The sequence below is a fragment of the Mesoplodon mirus genome (genome assembly GCF_964341445.2).
Source record: "Mesoplodon mirus genome assembly, chromosome: 1".
Taxonomy (NCBI): domain Eukaryota; kingdom Metazoa; phylum Chordata; class Mammalia; order Artiodactyla; family Ziphiidae; genus Mesoplodon; species Mesoplodon mirus.
Window position 1 is genome coordinate 8,010,224 of NC_138976.1, and position 20,970 is coordinate 8,031,193.

The 20,970-nt window shown below is 54.2% G+C and overlaps 1 protein-coding gene across 2 annotated transcripts; it reads right to left on the minus strand.

The window, feature by feature from the left end:
• Positions 1-15: 15 nt before the first annotated feature.
• Positions 16-20,676, minus strand: FPGS (folylpolyglutamate synthase). 2 transcript variants are annotated; one of them, XM_082612996.1, is made up of 17 exons: positions 20,454-20,676; positions 18,979-19,036; positions 9,330-9,421; positions 7,979-8,107; positions 7,836-7,889; positions 7,688-7,752; positions 5,977-6,091; positions 5,748-5,828; positions 5,555-5,616; positions 5,364-5,466; positions 4,965-5,042; positions 4,577-4,724; positions 4,359-4,448; positions 3,419-3,569; positions 2,901-2,976; positions 1,970-2,036; positions 16-1,135 (listed from the first exon to the last, which is right to left on the minus strand). In XM_082612996.1, the coding sequence occupies exons 1-17, from the start codon at positions 20,574-20,576 to the stop codon at positions 750-752; spliced, it is 1,878 nt and encodes a 625-aa protein (XP_082469122.1). In that variant the 5' UTR covers positions 20,577-20,676; the 3' UTR covers positions 16-749. The 2 variants fall into 2 exon arrangements, with proteins under 2 accessions (XP_082469122.1, XP_082469121.1); XM_082612995.1 differs by lacking the exons at positions 9,330-9,421; positions 18,979-19,036 and having other exon boundaries at positions 20,454-20,598.
• Positions 20,677-20,970: the final 294 nt, after the last annotated feature.

Sequence of the window (20,970 nt, forward strand, 5' to 3'; positions counted from 1 at the left end):
TAAGCCAGGCACAGTTCCCTTATCTGTAAAACGGGTATGAGAGTTTGCGATCACAAGGTCTCTCAGCGAGGAGGTCTGCAAAGTGGTGCATGGCACGTGGTCAACAGACATCAATCCATTCTTCTCATTTCACAGGCCACCTAAGGCTCAGAGGGAGGGGGGAACTTGTCCCAGGCCACAAAGCCCAGGCTCCTACACAACCCAGTTCCTGTACCAGCTGTAGCCCCCAACCCCCTATTGTCTGCTGAGGGAGCTAGAGGTCAAGAGTCAATCAAATGTTCAGCCAATGCTTTTTTAAAAAAAAAAAAAGTTAAAGGCTTTAAATCACTCCAGCCACCCTCTGCCCCCAGGGGGCCCCAGGCAAGGACCCTCTCCTCTCCCAGAAGGCCACTGGGAGGAGGAAATCTATCAACCAGCAGCCAGTATCCGGCAGGACCCCAGGCTAGGTCAGGCAGCTTACACGATAAGCTGCGCCTGAGGCAGGAAGCAGACGGGGTGGGAGGGGAGGGGGGCTGGAGGGTCAGGTCTACTACAACAGCCAGAGAACTAGGAAGGAGAGGCCAAGGGCACCTGAGGCTCAGAGACAGACCTCAGCTTCCTGCCCCCAGCCCTCTATTTCACCGCCCAGAGCCCAAGTCCCTGGGGCCAGTCTAGACAGAATCAGGAAGGCACGAAAAGCACGTAATTTAGTTCATGGCGAAATGCAGGGCAGGTGTGGGGGAACCCCACCTCCAACCCCACTGCCTTGGCTACTGGGACAGGGAGGGCTCCAGCAGCTTCAGCACGCCGCCCACCAGGTGCAGGCTGCCTGTGACCAGCACGTGGATGGCAGCAGCCTCCTGGAGGACGATGGCCCCACTGCCTGCCACAGGGTGGGCAAAGAGGACCCGTGGGGGACTGGGTGGCTGAAAGACAGGGTCCCGGCCTTGGCTGATCCACTGCAAGGCGTGGGAGATGCAGCTGAAGACGAGGGAGCTGGTGTTGTGGGTGTGGGCTGGGCGGGGTGCCAGCAGCAGGGGTGCAGGCCCACCAGGCTCCGGGCTGGCCTGGTCCTCGTGCAGGCGGCTCCAGTGTTGCTGGTGCGCAAGGCAGCGGAGCAGCACCTGGTCCAGGGTCACTGTGAAGTTCTGTTGGTCTGCGGGGCACAGGGACGGGCGCATCGGCGAGGCAGCCGAGGGTCGGGGAGGGGGAAGCATGCTGTGAGCACCTGCGCAATGCCAGGCTTTATACAAGCATCATCCATCCTTACAGTGGGTGCTATGAGGAAACGGGGGCTCAGGAAGTTCAGTGATTGCCCATCGTCACAGAGCCGGTGAGAAACAGGGCCAGGCAGTTTAGCTTCAAAGCTGGGGCTTCTGCCTACCAAGCACATCTTTCTGCCCTAGCCTTATTGCCTTCATCTGTAAAACGGACAGGGTCCATCACCAGGTGGGCATAAGTACTTCTACAAATGCAGACTCCCAGACTGTCCCCACACAGTCTGATGTGGGGCCTCGGGATCTGTATTTTTTAGATTATTTCAAAAAAACTTTTAACATGATCCACAGTAAAAAATACATTTTACAGTGGCAACCCAGTACTCCCATACGTGCACACATATGTTTGGAACAGAATCTTCATCAAATAATACCTACCCTTAACTTTGTGCAAGACACACTGACACTCTCTTCTCTATTCTATTTTATTTAAAATTTAAAATGCTGGTTGAGACCCACTAAACTGATTTCAAGAACCATCACTGGGTTGTAACCTGCATTTTGAAAAATAGTTTTACCAACAATTCTTTTTTCAGTATTGCAGTCACATGCAAAATTCAAAATGTACCAAAGGGTATTTATTTATACGATAAAACAAATCTAGTTCCTACCCAGGACCTTCAGTTCAAAAGCTCTCACCGTCACCAACAGAGCAATCCACCTCAGGGCCCTCCGCCCCCTGCCCACCGGAGGGACCATGCGTCATCTCTCACCTGCGTTGTCCGTGGATGACACCTCTGTCAGGTTAGGGCAGAAAATGGTATAGTCAAACTGGCAGGGCTAGAAGGCCAAGGGGAGCAGCTCAGTGTCAGAGCCCTGAGAGGACGCCCCCCATCCCAACTTCCATACAGCACCCCCGGAGTCCACATACACGCCCCCATCTCTGGAGATGCCCCCCCACCAGCTGAACTGGAGTGATGCTGCATAAACCGAGCCACAACACTTCCATGCCCCCCATCTACCTCAATATACCCTGCCTGGCCTGTGGCCTGGGCAGCATGGCCCAACACAGATGGGGAGACAGAGGCTGGAGCGGGGGGCTGCATTTGCTTAAGGTGACCCAGCTACTGAGCACAGGATCGAGCACAAAGGATATGAAGAACAGCCTCAGCATCCTGGTCTGTGAAATGGGAAACAACCACTGGGAACCATTTCAGCCCTGACAGTCTAGGGCAGGCTCAGTTTCCTTGGGCAGAGAAGGCCCCCCCCCATATGTTTTATAGCCCAGTGACTCCTTAAATGAAACTTTAGAAGCAGGTATCCTAGTAGCAGCCCTGTTCTACGGAGAGGCAAACTGAGGCTCAGGGAAATGCCATCTCTTATCCAGGGTCATATGCTAGCAGCTAAATGGGCCTGACAAGTGAATCCAGAGCCTGCACCTTACACCACTTACCCGGTCCTCACTGTAATCCTGGGCTTGAGTGTGACCATGGAGGAGAATGAGGACAATGACCTGTGACTTGACTTCCCTGTGCCCAGTGCTTTCACATTTAAGCCTCAGTACAATTCAGGGGGGAGAGGAAAAATCACTCCCATTCTACAGTCGAGGAAACAGAGGCTCAGGGATGAAGGCACCGCTGCTGGGGGTCAAAGCCAGAACCAGGGCTGGGTTGCCTGCTGTCCATCCCCCAGCCAGCCCCTCACCTGCAGCAGCTTCAGCAGGGCCGCGGAATCCCGGTCCCCAGTGGAGTTGAAGAGCAAGACACGCACCTCAGACCCGCTGTGTGAGTGGGGAGGGGCGGGGGGAGGGGAGGGTCAGAGCGGCGCCTCCCACCCCTTCTCCGCGGGCCCCGCCCCATCCTTCCTCCAAAAACTTCCCGCCTCCCTACTGTCCCAGTCCGACCCCGTCCCTGCGACCCGCCCCATCCTTCCCCGAGGCCCCGCCCATCCCCACTGGCCCAGTCCTGCCCGGGGCCCCGCTCCATCCTTCCTCAAGGTTCCTCCCCTCTCCTCTGGCTAAGTCCCGCCCCCGTCCCCGGGTCCCGCCCCATCCTTCCCCGAGGCCCCGCCCCTCCCCGCTGGCCCAGTCCTGCCCGGGGCCCCGCTCCATCCTTCCTCAAGGTTCCTCCCCTCTCCACTGGCCAAGTCCCGCCCCCGTCCCCGGGTCCCGCCCCATCCTTCCCCGAGGCCCCGCCCCAGCCCCGCCTCTGTCCGCAGCTCACCCGCCCGGCCTCTCGCGGCTATGCAGCGCCTGGCGGAACCAGCGCACGCAGGCCTGCATGCTGCTGGTGGTGTGCGCGCCGTCCAGGTACCAAGTGAGGGGGCCCCGCCGCAGCAACTGCGTCCGGCCCGGCCACTCCGTGTCCCGAAGCCCTGGGGGAGGGGAGCAAGGCAGTCCTCCAGTTGCAGCCGCGAGGCTGCCCTTCTACATCCTCCCACTCCGGTCCTCAACTCGCACACACTACCCGCCCGTAGAGCCCCCGCTGCTGGCCGCTCTGACAGCCCAGGAGCCTCTTACTGGGCATTAGCCACTGGGATCAGCTCTTTGGCTGCCTCATCTGGTGGAATCATCCAGGCGGCCCTGAGAGGGGGCTGCTATCATATATCAGTCCCAAGTTTCAGGCAGAGAACCCTTAGCTCAGAGAGATTAGGTCACAGAGCAAGTGACACTTGGGGCTAGGATGTAATCCACCTAGCTCCAGGACTGTGTCATGGCCCTGACACGGGGCCTGGCACACAGTGGGCACACTGGAACCAACTGCTGAAGGGGCTTAACAGCCACGAGGACCTACTGTGTGCTGAAGGCTTTGGGGGCAAGCAAGAAGCCTGACAATATCACCATCCTCAAGGACCTCATGGTCTTATGATGATGATGACAAGGGTGGTAGTTTGGCAGCTACCAGTGGCTGGGCACTTTATCCCATATCTGCCAGGCTCTGGACTCAGTCCCTTAGTGATGTCACCTCACAGTGGGCCCTACCATCATCTCATTTGGCAGGTGGGGAAATGGGCTCAGAGAGAGTTCATGAATTCAAGGTGTGGGAAGCTCACTGACTCCAGTCCTTTCTCTTAAGGCACCACCTTGAATTGTCCCCACCTCTCAAACAGGAGACCAAAAGAAACATCTGAAGCAGCCTGGCTGGGCAGGAAGGTCCAACTCACCATGTTGCATGTGGGACGTGGGCTGGAACACAGGTGCCAGGGGCAGCTGCCCCAGGAGGCTTGGCCTGGATGCCTTCAGCTCTCCAGTATCTGGGCAGGGGAGGGGAGGGAAGGGAGAGGGAGGGCTGTGTGGGACTCAGTGTGCTCAGGCCTCACCTAAGGGCCCTCAGAGGCAGGTTCCACGTGTCCCCTGCCCACCCACTCACCTGCCCACTTACCCTGGTAGCCCTTTTGCTGCAGCCAGCAGCGAGCCAGCTGCAGGGCCAAGGCGGCATTGGACTGCTGGTGCTCCCCCTCTAGGCCCAGGGTCAGCAGTGGCCCCCCTTCCTCCAGGGCTTCTAGTGGTGGGCACAGGTAGAGGGGACACTGCAGAGGAGACGGGCCGCAGCTGGTCAGGGGAGCTGCTGCTGCCCCCTCGGCCAGCAGGCCCTCCCTGATGCCATCAGCCCTTCCATCTTTCCCCATCGACCACAACCCACCAAGTCCTGCTCCTAGAACCGAGATGTCCTCCAGCTGGACGAGCACGGATGAGCAAACTGAGGCCCCAAAGGATAAAGTACCTCCCCAGTCAGCCAACCCCCACCCAGCTGTCCCAATCAGACTCACTGAGATCTGCTGAGCACGGTCCCTCAGCACTGCCAGGGGCCCGTCAGGCTGGAGCACGGTGAAGGCGGGGACGCCACACTGTGGAGGACACGGAGAGTGAGTCCAGGGTCCTCCATGTCCCATCACTGGCCCCCATACCCCTGGTTCTGGATGGCCCACTCAGCTTTCCCCCCCATCAAACCTTTGGGAACCCCTCGATGGGGAAACTAAGGCCAGAGATGGGGCTCAACTTGTTCCAGTCCCATGCAGAGCTGGGATGAGAACCCAGACCCCACGGATGCCCAAGACCTCGTCCTGAGTCACGAGGATACAAATGACCCTGCCACACCTGCCCCCACTTCCCTGAATCTTGGGGCCCAGGCCATCCATGTACCTCCCTCCCCAGGGCTGCCTGGTCACCTTAAAAATGCCCCCTTTCTGCCATGCGATCTTCTCCATCGTGTCCCCCAGAAGGCCAGTGTGGTCGATGCCAAGAGAGGAGACCCCACACACCACAGGCTTCCTGGGGGAAATGAAAGAGCCATGATGCCCCTGCCCCCGGCCACCGGGCTCCCGGCCACCATCCCTCTCTTCAAGCCACTCCCCCTCACTTGACGATGTTGGTGCAGTCGTAAGCCCCGCCGATGCCCACTTCCATCACTGCCAGGTCCACCTGAAGAGGATCAGAGGGCATGGCAGGGGGTCCAGGGGCTCCCGAATACCACACAGGAGCCCCTAGTCTGCTGAGATTCCCCTTCCCGAGGCCTGGAACACAGGGTTCTGGGGAGTGGTGGGCACACACACCTTCTCTTGGAGGAAGACATGGAAGGCCATGAGTGTGAGGAAGCGGAAGTAGCCAGGCATGGAGACACAGCTGCTGTCATCCTGTGGACAGGATCACATCAGAGCTCGGGGCCCCTGCAGCCTCTGCCCTGGGGAAGATGGTGTCCCGGGATGTGCAGTGCCCTCTGGGTCTACCCACCCACTCCGGGCCCCTTACCCTGCCCACCCACCAGCCCTCCGGCATGGGCACCTTGGTCTCCTCCAGCCGGTGGTAGAGACGCCAGAAGTGCTTAGTGAAGAGCTCGGGGCTTATGGGCTGCCCATTGATTCGGATCCGCTCACGCACCTGCACCAGGTGGGGAGAGCTGCCGAGAGACCTAGGGTCATCAGGACTCCCTTCCCAAGACCCCCAGGCTGTCCCCCTCCCCACAGTCAGACCTGTCTTTCAGAAAAACAAATCTAACTATGTCACTGCCCTGCTGAAAACCCTTCCGTTGCTTCCCCCTGCCCTTTAGAGAGTCCCAGCTCCTCATCTCAGCCTACCAGGCCCCGGCGGGTCTGATGCCATTGGCCTCACCTCTCACACATCCCTTGGTAGTTCCCTGTGCCCCAGCCCCTCTGGACTATTATTAGTTCCTCCAGTTCCCCGCCCCAAAATTTTCTATCTCCAGGCCTATACACATGTCCACTCCACAGGTCTCAACTAAGACGGCTTCTCCAAAAAAGAGAAAGGACCCCGCCCCACCAGACTGCTCAGGCATGCTCTCTGGGCTCCCACAGCCCCCCATGCTTCCCCCATCCCACATCGATCAGTAACTCGGCCAACATCTGCCCCCATAATGTCTGTCTTCCTGCCCTTGAGGGCAAGGCCCCATCTGCTGTGTTCAAGCTGCATCCCCAGACTGGCCCATGAGGCCACATGGGCCCAAGTCAAAGGCTGGGCTTTTATCCCAAACATTATTTTGAAAGAGAGATTGTTGGCTTATATTTAAATCCTCAAAGGCCCTCTGGTATTATGCATCTACTCCATTTCTTTAATTTGAATGAAGAACTGCTGAGGGAAAACACATTGGTCTGAAATGACCTCAGTCAGCAGGTTTCAGATGCTTACAGAGGTCACTTGATGGAACTGGTAAAATAAAAGGAGGCAAAAATCTTGAATGCCCCAAGCTTAAGGACCAAATCCTGAGCAATCTACCATCATGTGAATCCCACTGCTCTACCAGTGACAGGCTTAAGAAGGCATGTACAGCTCCAGGGAAGAGAGACCCATGTCTAATCACCCTGCCCCCCCCATCCTCTGGTGTGAGTTTAGATGCCTGAATGCAACCAAGAGGGGGTGCTGCCTGGAGGGCAAAGCAGCAGCTCAGGCTGGCACAGCGGAAGGGCTCCCTTCCGCTGCCCACCTGGGAGGTCTCAACAGAGTTGTCTTAAACCACGCTTATTGTTTAAGCCCTTACTAGCCCGGTTTTCTGCTCCTTATGGCAAAGATGCCCTAGTTGATAAATATTTCTATGTGATTTAAAAACTGTATAAGGAATTTAAGTTAATAAAAAGATATCTGAGGGACTTCCTTGGTGGTCCAGTGGTTAAGACTCCGCACTTCCAAAGTAGGGGGCACGGGTTCAATCCCTGGTTGGGGAATTAAGATCCCACATGCCGCTAAGCGTGGCCAAATAAATAAATAAATAAATAGATATCTGACTATTCCAGCTGTGTATTTCATTTATCCATTCAAGTTGCTGCCCGCCTCCCCAATTTCTTTCCGTTGTGAAAATTAAAGATTGCCATAAACTTGGGCTAACTGGTAAATGCTAATTGACTGCCTGTTGAATGAATGAACACTAGGCAGAAAGACATGCAGCTGAGCTGCTGGGGGTGACCCTGGCCTTGAGGTGCTGGCTGGTTCCAGAGCCCCCCCAGAGAGCCAGGAGACGCCACATCCCTCTGTACCTCAGTACCTAAAGAATCCCGTCTTCAGGCCATAGCTTCGGAGGATACGTTCAGTGAAGGCACAGGTGGAGCCCTAGAAAGAAAAGGTCTTGTCTGGGCAGGTCCCCCCCCCCACCCCACCAAGTGCACGTCCTACCCCTGGGTCCTGTGGCTCGCCTTCCCCTTGGTCCCTGTGATGTGGATGATGTTCAGTTGGTCCAAGTCCTCCACCTAGGACAGACGGACAAGGTCCCCGCCTCAGCCACAGGACTCACAGACAGACGGGAATGGGGGGTGGTCAGAGGCCCTCCCCACCTTACCTGCAGCCCACTCCGTGCCAAGTACAGCCTCATGGCTTCCAGTTGTGTCTGGGGGTCACCCCGCTGGCGCTTCACCTGCTCCAGGTAGTTGGCATTGGTCTGCAGGGTGTTGAGTGTGCGCACAGCATCCTGGCAATGAGTCCCCAGGTAGTAGGTTAAGGCTCATTAGAGATCCATAAGGACAGAGGAACCCAGCATACCAGTGGCCAGGCCAGGGTCCAGGCCTGCCATGCCAGCCCTGTTTCCCCAGCCTAGAGGTTAGGCACCAGTGAGAAAGAAGTGGCATCTTTCCAGTTCTAGCAGAAATGGGAGCCTGGGGCAGTTCAGACCCACCCAGGGAGTGCCAGGCAAAGCAGGCAAAATGACTAACGGGACTATCCTTGCTTCCTGTTCAGCCTCCCCAGGCTTCACTCTCAGGCTTTTGCCCTCATTCTCTCCATGGTCCACCACTGTATTGGGCCCCTCTTAGAGCAGGGCCAGAACTACAGAAGGCTGGGGTCTTAGAACTGAAGGAATTAGAACTAGGAATTCCTGGAGGCTTCCATGCCCAGGATTGGGCATGAGGATTGGGGTTCCACATTCTGACCCAGGGAAGAGTAGCTTGAAGCAACCAGACAGGGAAGAGGAGTCTTAGGGGGAGGAAGGCTGTGTCAGGGTCACTCAGACAAGAAGGCAAGCAGGTATAACCTCAGGACTATACTATACTTCCACTTGGGGGGGTGGGGGGTGGAAGTGGGGGTGATGCTTATTTCCCCTCAGGGCCTCAGTGGCTGGTTGGAGGACCCGCTCTCATCACACTGGTGCCACCTGCCTGGCCAGCATCAGGTTCTGGTCTCTGGCAACTTGCCCCTGGCACAGAGCCAGGAGGAAGCTTTCTGTTTTTCAGATTCTTGCACACACACCCCCCACTGCTCCGAGTCCTGCCTGCTCCCCAATTCCAGGCACTTGGATCTTCATCTCCTGAATCCTAGAGACGCCAACCCAGACCTATACTCTGGATCTCCCAAGTCTGAACTCCTGAGTCCCTTTCCCCTCCCCCACCTCAACTGCTGGTTCTGAGTCCGGAGACACTGGAACTCCAGAACCTCAGCTGAGCCACTGGATCTCTTGGTCCTATCACACGGCGTCCCTTCCCACTCTCTAACGCGGTACACTTCAGCCTCAGAATTCCCAAATCAGGTACCCCGGGTCCAACTTCCTGGTGCCTGTCCCCACCTCCGGAATCCAGGATGTCCCCGCCCCCACAAGTCCCCCAGTCCCAGGCTCCTGGCCCCTCTCTCAGCTGGCGGAGGCCAGATGCCAAGCGCCTCAGGCCCGGCTCACGTGTCATTGCAGGACCTCCCTCCAATACCTGATACTCCATGCCGGGCTCCTGCGGCGCAGGCCACGCGCTCAGTACTCGCCTCGCTGCGACCCCGGTTGTTGCACCACGCGAAGAAACCGCTGCCAGGAAGAGAGCCGCGCGCAGGTGGCAGCGTGCCCGCGACATAGTAGAGATGCAAGCGGCGGCACGCTAGGCCCGGACCGAATACGCCGCGCCCCTCTCCTGGCCCCGCCCCCGCCCCGCTTCCGCCCTCCGCCACTCAGCGTTGCCCGACGAGCCCACCGGCACCAATAAGAATCTGCGGGACGCCATCCTTGTGGGGGGCAGGCCCCAGGGCGGGGCGGAGAGCTTCATTCATGTTTATGAGGGGCACGGTCCCGAGCGAGTCCTCTGCCTTAGAGAAATACGCGCTCCTTTCGTCATCATCCTCTCAAGGACCCGGCCGCGCCCCGCAAATTAGCCAGTCCCAGTCAGCAGCCCTGCTCCAGGCCAGAGCCAGCTTCGAGCCGGGATAGAATGATAGAACTGGCGGACACCTTAGGGAGGTCGCTGAATCCTGGCCCCAAAACGTCCCGACCCAACGCAGAGACCCAGGGCGGCGGGAATGCAGCCTCTGATCTGTTGAATCTGAGAGCTCGATTGTGGAGCAATAGGCCAAAAACCAGGCACCTACGCTACTGCGGCCCCTAACCGTTCCTGGGCAGCCTGGGAAGGCTTCCTGGAAGAGGCGACATCCTGGCCTCACAAGGCCTAGAGATGGAGCACAGTCAGAGAGCCCTGGGGTGACAGGATGCCAGATCCAGCAGGACCTTGTGGCCTTATAAGAAATTGGATTACATTTAGATAACAATAAAATGGTTCTAAGGAGGGATGACAAGATCAGATTTGTCATCTGATCAAATGGAATGGATGGGGCTTCCCTGGTGGTGCAGTGGTTGAGAGTCCGCCTGCCAATGCAGGGGACGCGCGTTCGTGCCCCAGTCCGGGAAGATCCCACATGCCGCGGAGCGGCTGGGCCCGTGAGCCATGGCCGCTGAGCCTGCGCGTTCGGAGCCTGTGCTCCGCGACGGGAGAGGCCACAGCAGTGAGAGGCCCGCCTACCGCAAAAAAATGGAATAGATGGGAGAGCCACCCACGGAGGGGGCAATAATCTGTCCTACCTGGGGGTGGAAGACTCCCATTTGTCCTGGAGTTTTCAGAACTTTTTCTGTCTCTGACCTTCTTGGCCCCAACTGCTAGCATGGAAAAAAGTAGTATGGAGATTTCCTTTCTACAGCTGAGATCTGGAAAGGTGTGTGTGTTTGGGTGGAGGTGGGGGAATTGCTGCAAAAACCCTCCAGAGAAGTTTCCTCAGATAAAAGGCAGACCCTTAACAACTGATGGGGTTTCAGTACCAGTAGCCCCTCCCTCTTTCCTGCAGGCATTGGGGATAAATATTTATCAGAGATTGTTTGATTTTGAAATAAACAAATATGTTGAGAAGACTCTGTCATTGGCTGGACTTCCGCTTTTCATATCACTGCAGGGTGCCCCACCCCTGCCACATGGGAGACAGACAAGTCCTTTTCTCTCTTAATGTTCTTTTTTTAAAATCATTGAAACTTTCTTTGTACATCATAATTCAATAACTGAATAAAAAATAATCATAAAGAGGCTTTATCCCTCACCCCCAATCTCCAATCCCGGTTCTCCTTTGGTAATTCTTATTGACAGCCAAGTGTGTGTCTCACGGTTGTCTATGCTCATGAAATCCCGGACACACCTAGACATCTATAAGGCCTTGATCTTTTTTGGTTTTGGTTTTTGTTTTAGTTTTTGGGGTTTTTTTGGTGGTGGGGGGAGGTGGCGTGCCCCACCTGGCTTCCAGGATCTCAGTTCCTAGACCAGGGATTGAACTTAGGCCATGGCAGTGAAAGCACGGAATCCTAACCAGCAGACCACCAGGGAACTCCTTATAGGGCCTTGTTGATGCAGACAAGATTTTTTGCATCTTAACTTTCTTACTCAACAATAAGCTCATAGGGATCCCTCTAAGACATTTACTTAACAAATAGTTAAGCAGCACCTTTCTGGGCCAGGCACTGTTTTAAACACATTGTACATAATTGCTCATTTAATCAACAAAACTCTTGAAACAGGTGCTAGTATTATATCCTGTTTCACAAGTGAGGAAACTGAGACACAAAGGAATAAAGACACATGCTCAAGTCACAAACTCAAGCATTGAACTCTGGCCCCGGAGTCCTTATTCCTAGCCTCCGTACCTCCTTCCTGCTGCCCTCCCCCACTGGGGGTGAGGGGGCACTGCTAACTCTGCAGCAGTGGCTGTACCCTAATGCATCCCCCACTTGCCTGCAGTGTTCTGCCACAGTGGATAGCATCTACACCAGGGGCTTATATTTCTGCAGGTGAGATTGCGCCAAGGGGGACAGTTGGGTCCAGGGGTGTTTGCATTCCTTCCCGCCAACACTTGTAAACGTTGCAGCCCACCAGCTGTGTAGTGTGAGGAGAGCCCCCCTCTTCCAGAATGTCCCCCAGATGACTGGGTGTAGAGTACCCTGTCATTTGTACTCTGCATTTCCCTGGCTGCAGTGAAATTGAGCATCTTTCCAGGCATTTATTTTAGTAAACTGCCTCTCACTCATCCTTGGCCTATATATATTTCCAACGTCTGTTCAGCACCTTATTGTCAATTATAAAGCACTTTGGGTATCACAGGTGTGAGTCCTCAGTTCTGTCCTCTATATGGGAAGTAATTTTTTTCTTGATCTATTAGTGGTGGCCCCAGTTGATTCATTGGTAACAGCGGGTATTGGAGCTCTCGGCCATTCTTCCAAGTATAAAATCCCAGGGAAAATGAGATCCCAGGAGGGAGATTCCCTCCTCATTCGGATGATTTGGAAGCAAGTCTTCCAAAGTGCAAATCTGACCTTTTCATCCCTCCTTAGAACCATTTTATTGTTTTCTAAATGTAATTCAATTTTTTATTGGAAAATCCCATTGCCTACTTTCCTGAATCTTAACTGATTTCTTTCCCTTTGTTCTGAGCAAAGCAGTCCTGTCAGTTCTCCCCTCTGGCCTAATACAGCCCTTCTCTAGGGTGGGGTGAACTCAACAGTCCTAAAAAATCGTTGAACTACACACCTCAGCTCAAGTTGGAAACAGAAATAGATGTAGAGACACAGAAGGCAAGGAACAGCACAGAAAATTCCAGGGATCCTATTTGGTATCATCCCAGTTGTGCAGGAAATTATAACTGGTGACTGGAGCCTTGGCAAAGTCACCCAGTGGCCTTGGGCATGTCACCTGTCCCCTGGACCTCTGCTTCCTCCATGGTCTCCAAGGACAAAATTTTATTTTGGCCATGCCACGTGGCCTGCAGGATCTTGGCAGTGAAAGTGCTGAGTCCTAACTACTGGACCACCAGGGAATTCCCTCCAATGACAATTTTCATAGCCAGTGACGCCAGGAAATTTAAAAGGGGAGGGGATAGAATAGATTTATTTTCTTTTCCTTATTCAAACTTTTCCTTACTTTTTATTTTGTTTTTAAATTCTAATTTTTTTTTTGGATGGATGATACATCATATCATTCAAATAGTCAAAGGTACAAAAAGGAAGACAGAGAAAACTTCCTTCCCACCCCAGGTCTTAGCATCCTTATTCCCCTCCCCCAAAGCAAAGTTATGTTTCTCGTGATCTTTCCAGAGACATTTTATGAACTTATAAGCAAATACAAATATATATATATATATATATATATATTTTTTTTTTTTTTTTTTTTTTTTTTTGCGGTACGCGGGCCTCACTGTTGTGGCCTCTCCCATTGCGGAGCACAGGCTCCGGACACGCAGGCTCAGCGGCCATGGCTCACGGGCCCAGCCGCTCCGCGGCATGTGGGATCTTCCCGGACCGGGGCACGAACCCGTGTCCCCTGCATCGGCAGGCGGACTCTCAACCACTGCGCCACCAGGGAAGCCCTACAAATATATTTTGATTTCCCTTTTATACTCAAAGATAGCAGCAGACTATATACATGAGTCTGCATTGTACTTTTTCCACATATCTTTATATCCTGGACCTTATTCTGGACTGTGTTGGCACATAATAGCTGCCCCATTGGCTAATTTGTTTTTTCAAAGCTGCATAGTACTCCTTGCTGAAGAAGTACTGTCGTGTATTTGGCCAGTCTCCTACTGACGGACATTTAGGTTTTCAATATTTTGCCATCACAAGCAATGCCACAATGGGTAACATCATTTCTTCCATGTGTGAGCACATCTGATGGATAAATTCCAGGAAGTGCAATGGCTAGGTCAAACGTGATTTGCATTTGACACTTTCATACAGATTGCCACGTTGTCCTCCAGAGGGACAGGACTGGTTTCCACCCCCATGCCCCTGCAGGGCATGAGCCAGCTGCTTCCTCACCAACATACACTGTTAGCCAACTTTGATCTTGCCAATTGCATAGGTGGAAAAATGGATTCTCAGGGTAGTTATCATTTGCATTTATTTTATTGTGAAGGAGGGTGAGCATTTTTCTTATGTTTAAAAGTCATTTGTGGGGTTTCCCTGGTGGTGCAGTGGTTGGGAGTCTGCCTGCCGATGTGGGGGACACGGGTTCGTGCCCCGGTCCAAGAGGATCCCACATGCCGCGGAGCGGCTGGGCCCGTGAGCCATGGCCGCTGGGCCTGCGCGTCAGGAGCCTGTGCTCCGCGACGGGAGAGGCCACAGCAGTGAGAGGCCCGCGTACCGCAAAAAAAAAAAAAAAAAAAAAAAAAAGTCTCGTATTTCTTTAGCAGTCCACTCCTCTCTTTGGCATCATTGCTTTTTATTTGAAAAGCCACAGATGTTTGTAGAAGAAAATAGAGAAAAGTATAAAGGAGAAAATCAAAGGCATCTTAATAGGGCACCTGGAGAGCCACTGTTGGCCTTTTGGTGCCACCACTGAGGTGTTCTCATCCTCCATAAAGAACAATAGAAACAAAGCCATTGTCTGGAGAGCAAAGCAAAGAGAACAAGGGCACAGAGACACTGGCAGGCAGGCCAGTGTCCACCCACGTGAGGCAGGTCTGCAGGCATGTGTGGAGGGTAAGTGAGGGGCCAGGGCTCCCGCTTCAACCCACACCCTCCCAAAGGGAAAGGACGTGAATCCATCCATTCCCTCATTCATTTGATGAGAAATTGTCTCTATGCCAGACCTGGGCTGGGTGCTGGGGACACTGGGTTCTGGAGACAGATGACAAGGCTCTGCTCTTGATAGTGCCCTGTCCAGGGGGCAAGAGAAGAGTAAAGAATGACACTTGCAAAGAACGAATATTTGCAACCCCTGATTAGAGGCTGTAGGGGCAGGAGGCTGAGGCCCAGAGAGGGACAGAGACAGCTTGGGGCCACACAACAGGTCAGCAAAGGCACCATGCCGGGCTTTCTAAATTCAGATCTGCCTGAGTGACTGCCCCCTCTCCTGCCTCATCATGACAGCTGAAGAGGACTTCAGAAATTGGCCTTGGCCTCTTCCACCTCCACCCAACATTTGCCTCTGCCTGAAACACCCTTCCCCTAAGCTCTTCCTCTTTGCTTTTTTGGGTGGGTTCTTTTAGCTTTTTTTTTTTTTTTTTTTTTTTTGCGGTACGAGGGCCTCTCACTGTTGTGGCCTCTCCCATTGCGGAGCACAGGCTCCGGACGCGCAGGCTCAGCGGCCATGGCTCACGGGCCCAGCCGCTCCCCGGCATGTGGGATCTTCCCAGACCAGGGCACGAACCCATGTCCCCTGCATTGGCAGGCAGACTCTCAACCACTGCGCCACCAGGGAAGCCCTTAGCTATTATTAAGCACTTATCCCTGTACTTGGCATTGCAATCTCTCTCTTTTTTTAATAAATCTGTTTATTTTATTTATTTATTTTTGGCTGCGTTGGGTCTTCCTTGCTGTGCATGGGCTTTCTCTAACTGCCACGAGCAGGGGCTACTCTTCGTTGTGGTGCGCGGGCTTCTCATTGTGGTGGCTTCTCTTGTCTCAGAGCACGGGCTCTAGGCATGCGGGCTTCGGTAGTTGTGGCACACGGGCCTAGTTGCTCCACGGCATGTGGGATCTTCCCGGACCAGGGCACGAACCCATGTCCCCTGCATTGGCAGGCGGATTCTTAACCCCTGCGCCACCAGGGAAGCCCTGCAATCTCTTTTAAATCCTCACAAGAACTGTATGAATTAGAAATTATCCTCACTTTACAGGTAGCGAAATGGGGGCTCACAGAGGGTAAGCAACTCACTCAGGGTGACACAGCCAGTATGCGGCAGAGCCAAGATACAAACCCAGGTTTTCTGGCTCTAACACATGCCCCTACTCTCTACCACTTGTCTGGTCAATCTCTGCTGTCAATGCGCTGTGTGACCTTGGGCAATTCGCTTCCTCTCTCTGATCCTGACTCTCAGTCTCCTCCTTAGTAGATCAAGGGTTGAAATGAGTTCTGTCCCAGGTCATAATTTCTAGGGGGGTCTTGATGAGGACAAGAGCCTCCAAAGGGCACCGCACTCCGGAGAGCCTGGACTAGAGGAGTCCTGCTGCCCCTCTGCCGCCCCCATCCAGGGTTCTGTGGAGACCAAGGGAGGTTCAAGCTCATAGGCAGGTTTACGCAGAAGCCTAGCATTCAGAAGGGAGGTACATTTCTGATGGCCACGCCAGGGTTCTGTCCCTCCGATATACATAAGGACTTCCCCACCTCTGAATATCAATTCATACAGTGACCTACAAGAAAACACTTTTCTGTCACTGGGTGAAAAGAAACTTGCCTTAACCAGAATTCCATATCCTCAGCGGCACAGCCTCTCCTTATCCTCACCCCGACTCTGGCTACAGAGGTGTTTAATGGATTTAGTTTATTAGGAGGGCAGCGAACCTTAAAAATGGGCCTCCCTTTGACCCTGCAATTCTACTACTTCTAAAAATGACCCTGAGGAAACAAACAATTGGAACTGTGCTCAGAGCCCCAACGTGCTCTGTTTATCACTCTCCAGTGGCAGGTGACACGGTTGACGACCTGACAACGCCCTCCTTCCTGAAACCCTTTGTTCTCTGGGCTTCCCCGACACCTCCCTCCCTGATTCTCCTTCTTCCTTGCTGGCTGTGCCTTGCTGGCTGGCCCTGCCTTCTCCCTTCCAATCTCCTCACCTTGGCGGCCAGGGGCTCATGCCTTTCTCCAAGGTGGTCCCTGCTGTCCTGGCTCTATGATGATGTCTGACTTTCAAATGTCCCTCTTCGCTGAGCTAACGACATGAGCATCTGGTGACCTCCTGATGTCTGCAGGCATTTCTGCCTTAAAACCTGCTGCTCCCCAGGCCTTCCCAGCACAGAGGACAGCTCCACCATCCACCAAGGGGCTCAGGTCTAAAGCTGGGCCTCACCCTGGGTTTCCCACCCCATCACTCCTGAGGCCACCCCCACCCAGCCTCTCCAGCAGCCACTCCCATCCCTCCAGTGGCATCTCAGGCTGCGACTGCAGGTCTACCCTCTAGCCTCCTTGCTGCTGTTCCTCTCGACCCTTACAACCATAACCATTCTACACCTTTTTTTTTTTTTTTTTTTTGCGGTACGCAGGCCTCTCGCTGTTGTGGCCTCTCCCGTTGCGGAGCACAGGCTCCGGACGCGCAGGCTCAGCGGCCATGGCTCACGGGCCCAGCCGCTCCGCGCATGTGGGATCTTCCCAGACCGGGGCACGAACCCGTGTCCCCTGCATCGGCACTGCGCCACCAGGGAAGCCCCTCCATCATTTTTAAAGAAACCCAGATCTCGTCTCTCCTGCCTCACATCTTCCAGTGGATTCCCACTGCACTTAGGACGAGCTCCAAGCTTTTGATCTCACCATCTCTAACCACTGCCACCCCCAGCCCTGCTGTCCTCCTCTGATTCGCAACCATGCCAAGCTCATGCCCACCTTTGTGAAGGTCTGTGCCTACTGAGCACCTAGCGTTAAAAGTATGCATTTAATCCACCCAACAGCTTTAGGAGTGCTGTGATTACCCTCCTTATGAAGATGGGAAACTGAGGCACAGACGGGTCACACAGCCAGCCAAAGGTCACACAGAGTGAATGCATGACAGAGCCTCAGGGCCTTCGCACTGGGGTTCCTTCTGCCTGGAATGTTCTTCCCCTCAAAGTTCACGTGACCGATTCATGATCATTCCAGGTCTCTGCTCAAAAGGCACCTCCTTGCCACATTCTTTTCACCATCTACCCTTTTGTACTTTTTGAATTTTGAACCACGTGATTGTATTAGCATTTCAAAATAAACGTTTTCTAAAAGAGTGTTATAAATCTTGATCTAAGAAGACTCTTAAGGGAACAAACCTGTTGATGAGACAGTATGGACAGTGGGATCCCATTTTTGTTAAAATAATTATAATTTAGAAAACAGCCTGGGTGTTATTTCCCCAAATGGTAACTGTAATGAGCTCTGAGCGGTGAGGCTAGAGGTATTTTTTTAATATATACATACATATATATATATATTTTTTTGTGTGTGTGTGTGGTACGTGGGCCTCTCACTGTTGTGGCCTCTCCCATTGCGGAGCACAGGCTCCAGACACTGCGCAGGCCCAGCGGCCATGGCTCACGGGCCCAGCCGGTCCGCAGCATGTGGGATCCTCCTGGACCGGGGCACGAACCTGCGTCCCCAACATCGGCAGGCGGACTCTCAACCACTGCGCCACCAGGGAAACCTTATTTTTTTCTTTCTTAAATATTTTATTTAGAGGTGACTTTTTTTTTGGGCCGCACTGCATGGCTTACAGGATCTTAGTTCCCCAACTAGGGATTGAACCCGGGCCACGGTGCTGAGAGCTCCGAGCCCTAACCACTGGGAAGCCAGGGAATTCCCTAAAGGTGACTTTTACCTTCCTTTTACTTGTACGTATCTTGTAATTTTCCCCCTGGGAACATGCATAAGTGGGAAGAAGAATGAATGATTTCCTCCACTCTGGGTGGCTGGCACTTCAGAGCTCTTCTTGACCAACCATCTCGGTCAGCAGTTGGGGACACTGAGGCCAGCAAGGGGCCCGAATTGATCTGGAAGCTGGTGTGGCTCCTGGATGCTCCTGGGGTGCTCCTGGGGTCCCCACTCATGGCCAAGAAGGCCCTTTGGAGGGCACCGGACATGTGGCCTGGGGCCTTGAGGTGGGCCAGGTCACAGAAAGGTTGGTTTCAGTTCTGCCACCTCTCCGAGGGGTCTGAATGCTCTCCGAGCTGGCCAAGCCCTTCTTTGCTCAAACCTGAGAGCAGGTGTCTTACCAATTTTCAGAGGGAAAAAAAAGTGTGGAATATTTTTTCTCAATTTTTTATCACACTCTGCAACCACAATTGTCCTCAGCATCTGCTCCCTGGGGTATAAGATTTACTGAGCCTCCTCCTTGCCATTTTACAGGTGAGGAAACTGAGGACAAGAGGAGAGGAATCACCTGTGAAGGTCACCAACTAGCAAGTTGGTTCAAGGATTCAGCTCAGTTCCAGCTCCTTTTGATTCCACATTTAGCCCCTCTGATCAAGCTGGGAATCCCTGGCTTTTTTTTTTTTTTTTTGTAATATGGATTTTCTTAAATAACAGTTAATGTGAGTTCTTTCTAGATAGCAGCGCTGTGTGGAGACATTTACACGCATATATTTCGTTTGACCGTCACACTCACCGTGTGAGGAAGGCTCTGTTCCGGGCAGGACCCATTTCTCAGGGGAGGCAACAAAGGCCTAACAGGGGAAGTGGCTTAGTCATTCACAGGGGTCTGTAACACCAAGCCCCGGGCACCCCTGGACCTTGCCCCCACCTGCCCTGTGCCCTTGGACGTGCCTGGTCATCTGGTCAACTGGGCTCTGGCTTTGAGCCAGCCCTGCTGGTGATGAGGAGCCCTGTGAAATGCCAATCCTCCCCAGCCCCTGGGGCCACCCTCAGTTCTTTCCCCCCTGGTGAGGGGATCACACCGTGTGACAGGTCACCTCACCTCTCTAGGGTCCTGGCCTCTAGAGTGAGGGGGCCTGGATGACCTTGCAGAGGCCATAGCTCCCAAACCCTGGCTTCTAGGGCTGCCCTTCCTGTGCTGCTGGGCAGAAGGCTCTGTCTGTCACGAGGTCTGGGGAGAAGCGGCCCGCCAGGCGTGCAGCCCCTGGGAACGCTGGCTGAGCTGCTGCAGGGCCTCGGACGGCCACCCCGAAGAGGGAGGGAGGCACTGTCTCATGGTGCCCATTCTACAGAGGAGGAAACCGAGACTTGGTGAGGCTAAGCAACTTGTCTAGTGTCTGACAGAACCTAGACTCTTGTAGCCCAGTCCGGGGTTCCCATCTCCAGCTCTGGCTGGTCTCCGCCAGGGGCTGGCTTTGCAGCTTCCCAGCTGGTGGTCCTCGGCCTCGGCCAGTCTCCTCGCCCCCTTAAACCCTGTTTCCTCATCTGTAAAGCGGGTGGACACAGTCCTTCCCGCCTCAGAGGGCCAGAGGAGGTGGATGAGGGAGGGCTGGGCCCAGAGCACAGAGCAAGGTCTCCACACATGAGCGAGGTTAGGAAACTTTAACAGGCCGAGTCTTTAAATGCCCTTAACCGTATCTTCCACATCTATGAAATGCAGATAATAACGGTCTCAGATCCATAAAACGCAGACAACAATGGGCACAGGGCCCAGCAGGTAGTAAGCACTTTGATCAATGTTGCCATTATTATTATTAATTATTATTATCATCAAAATGGAGCTAATAACCCTTCCTCACAGATCAGCCCGGAGAGTTAAATCAGAAGAAAACCAGTGTGTAAACGGGGCCTGGCACGCAGGAGGACCCTTGAGACGGCCTCTGCCACCTTCCACGCCGGCCGCCGGGTCTCCCCTAGAGACCTACCTCCAGAGCTTCCCACGGCCACACTGGGTGGGAGCTTCTGTGGCGCCTCCAGCTGGGCGGAAGGGGGGCTACGAGGCCTGTGGGGAGGGGGGGCGGCCCTTGACCACCCCAGGCCTTCAGAACAAGGCTTATGAGGACAAGATTTTTCCCCTGGGGCCCCGCAAAGTGTGGGGTTACCATCATCGCTAATGGCCTTGGATCCCTGGGGGCTATTTACACCCTTTGTACAAAGGAAGGGTTTAGAGAGGCAGGCCTCCTGTCCAAGGTCACCGTGTTCTCCTACCTGGAAGGAGGCAGCTTTAGCCGAGAGAGGACCCCCGCATGGGCCCGGCCGCTCCATGGGTGCTTCCCAGCAGAACTTCTCAGCCACTGGCCAGGAGGTAGCCAGGGACCTGGCACCTCTCATCCCTGGGCTTCCCGCTCCCTGACCGGCTGGGGCACGAAGTGACTCATAGGTGTGGGTACCCCTGCCAAGCCTGCCCTGGGCTGGGCCAGAGAGGGGAGGGGGAGGTTGAGGGGATTCCCAAGACCTCGTAGCCTTCTCCCACCCTGATGTTGGGTGACGGGGTGGGGTGGGGAGTGTGCTGGGAGGCAGGTCTTCCCTGATAGGTCTCTGCTCTCATCCTGGGATCAGCCCAGGGATCTCTTGGCCTCCCTGGCTGTTTTCCGAGCGCAGGACTAGTCAGGATCTCCCTGTGAGTTAAATAACAACTGGTGAAGGTTAAAGGTGAGAAGGCAGAGCGGGGTGTGTAGGGAGGGGGCACTTGGGAGACTTCCGGATCTTGGCGCTGGGCTTCCTG

Bases quoted from the DNA above. Each gene is read 5' to 3' on its own strand.
- FPGS (XM_082612996.1), bottom strand. From the start codon at position 20,576: ATGAGAGGTGCCAGGTCCCTGGCTACCTCCTGGCCAGTGGCTGAGAAG. The intron at 4,725-4,964 runs GTGAGTCTGATT...TCTCCTCTGCAG, and splicing joins ACCGTGCTCAGCAGATCTCA to TGTCCCCTCTACCTGTGCCC. The intron at 2,977-3,418 runs GTGAGCTGCGGA...CCACTCACACAG, and splicing joins AGCCGCGAGAGGCCGGGCGG to CGGGTCTGAGGTGCGTGTCT.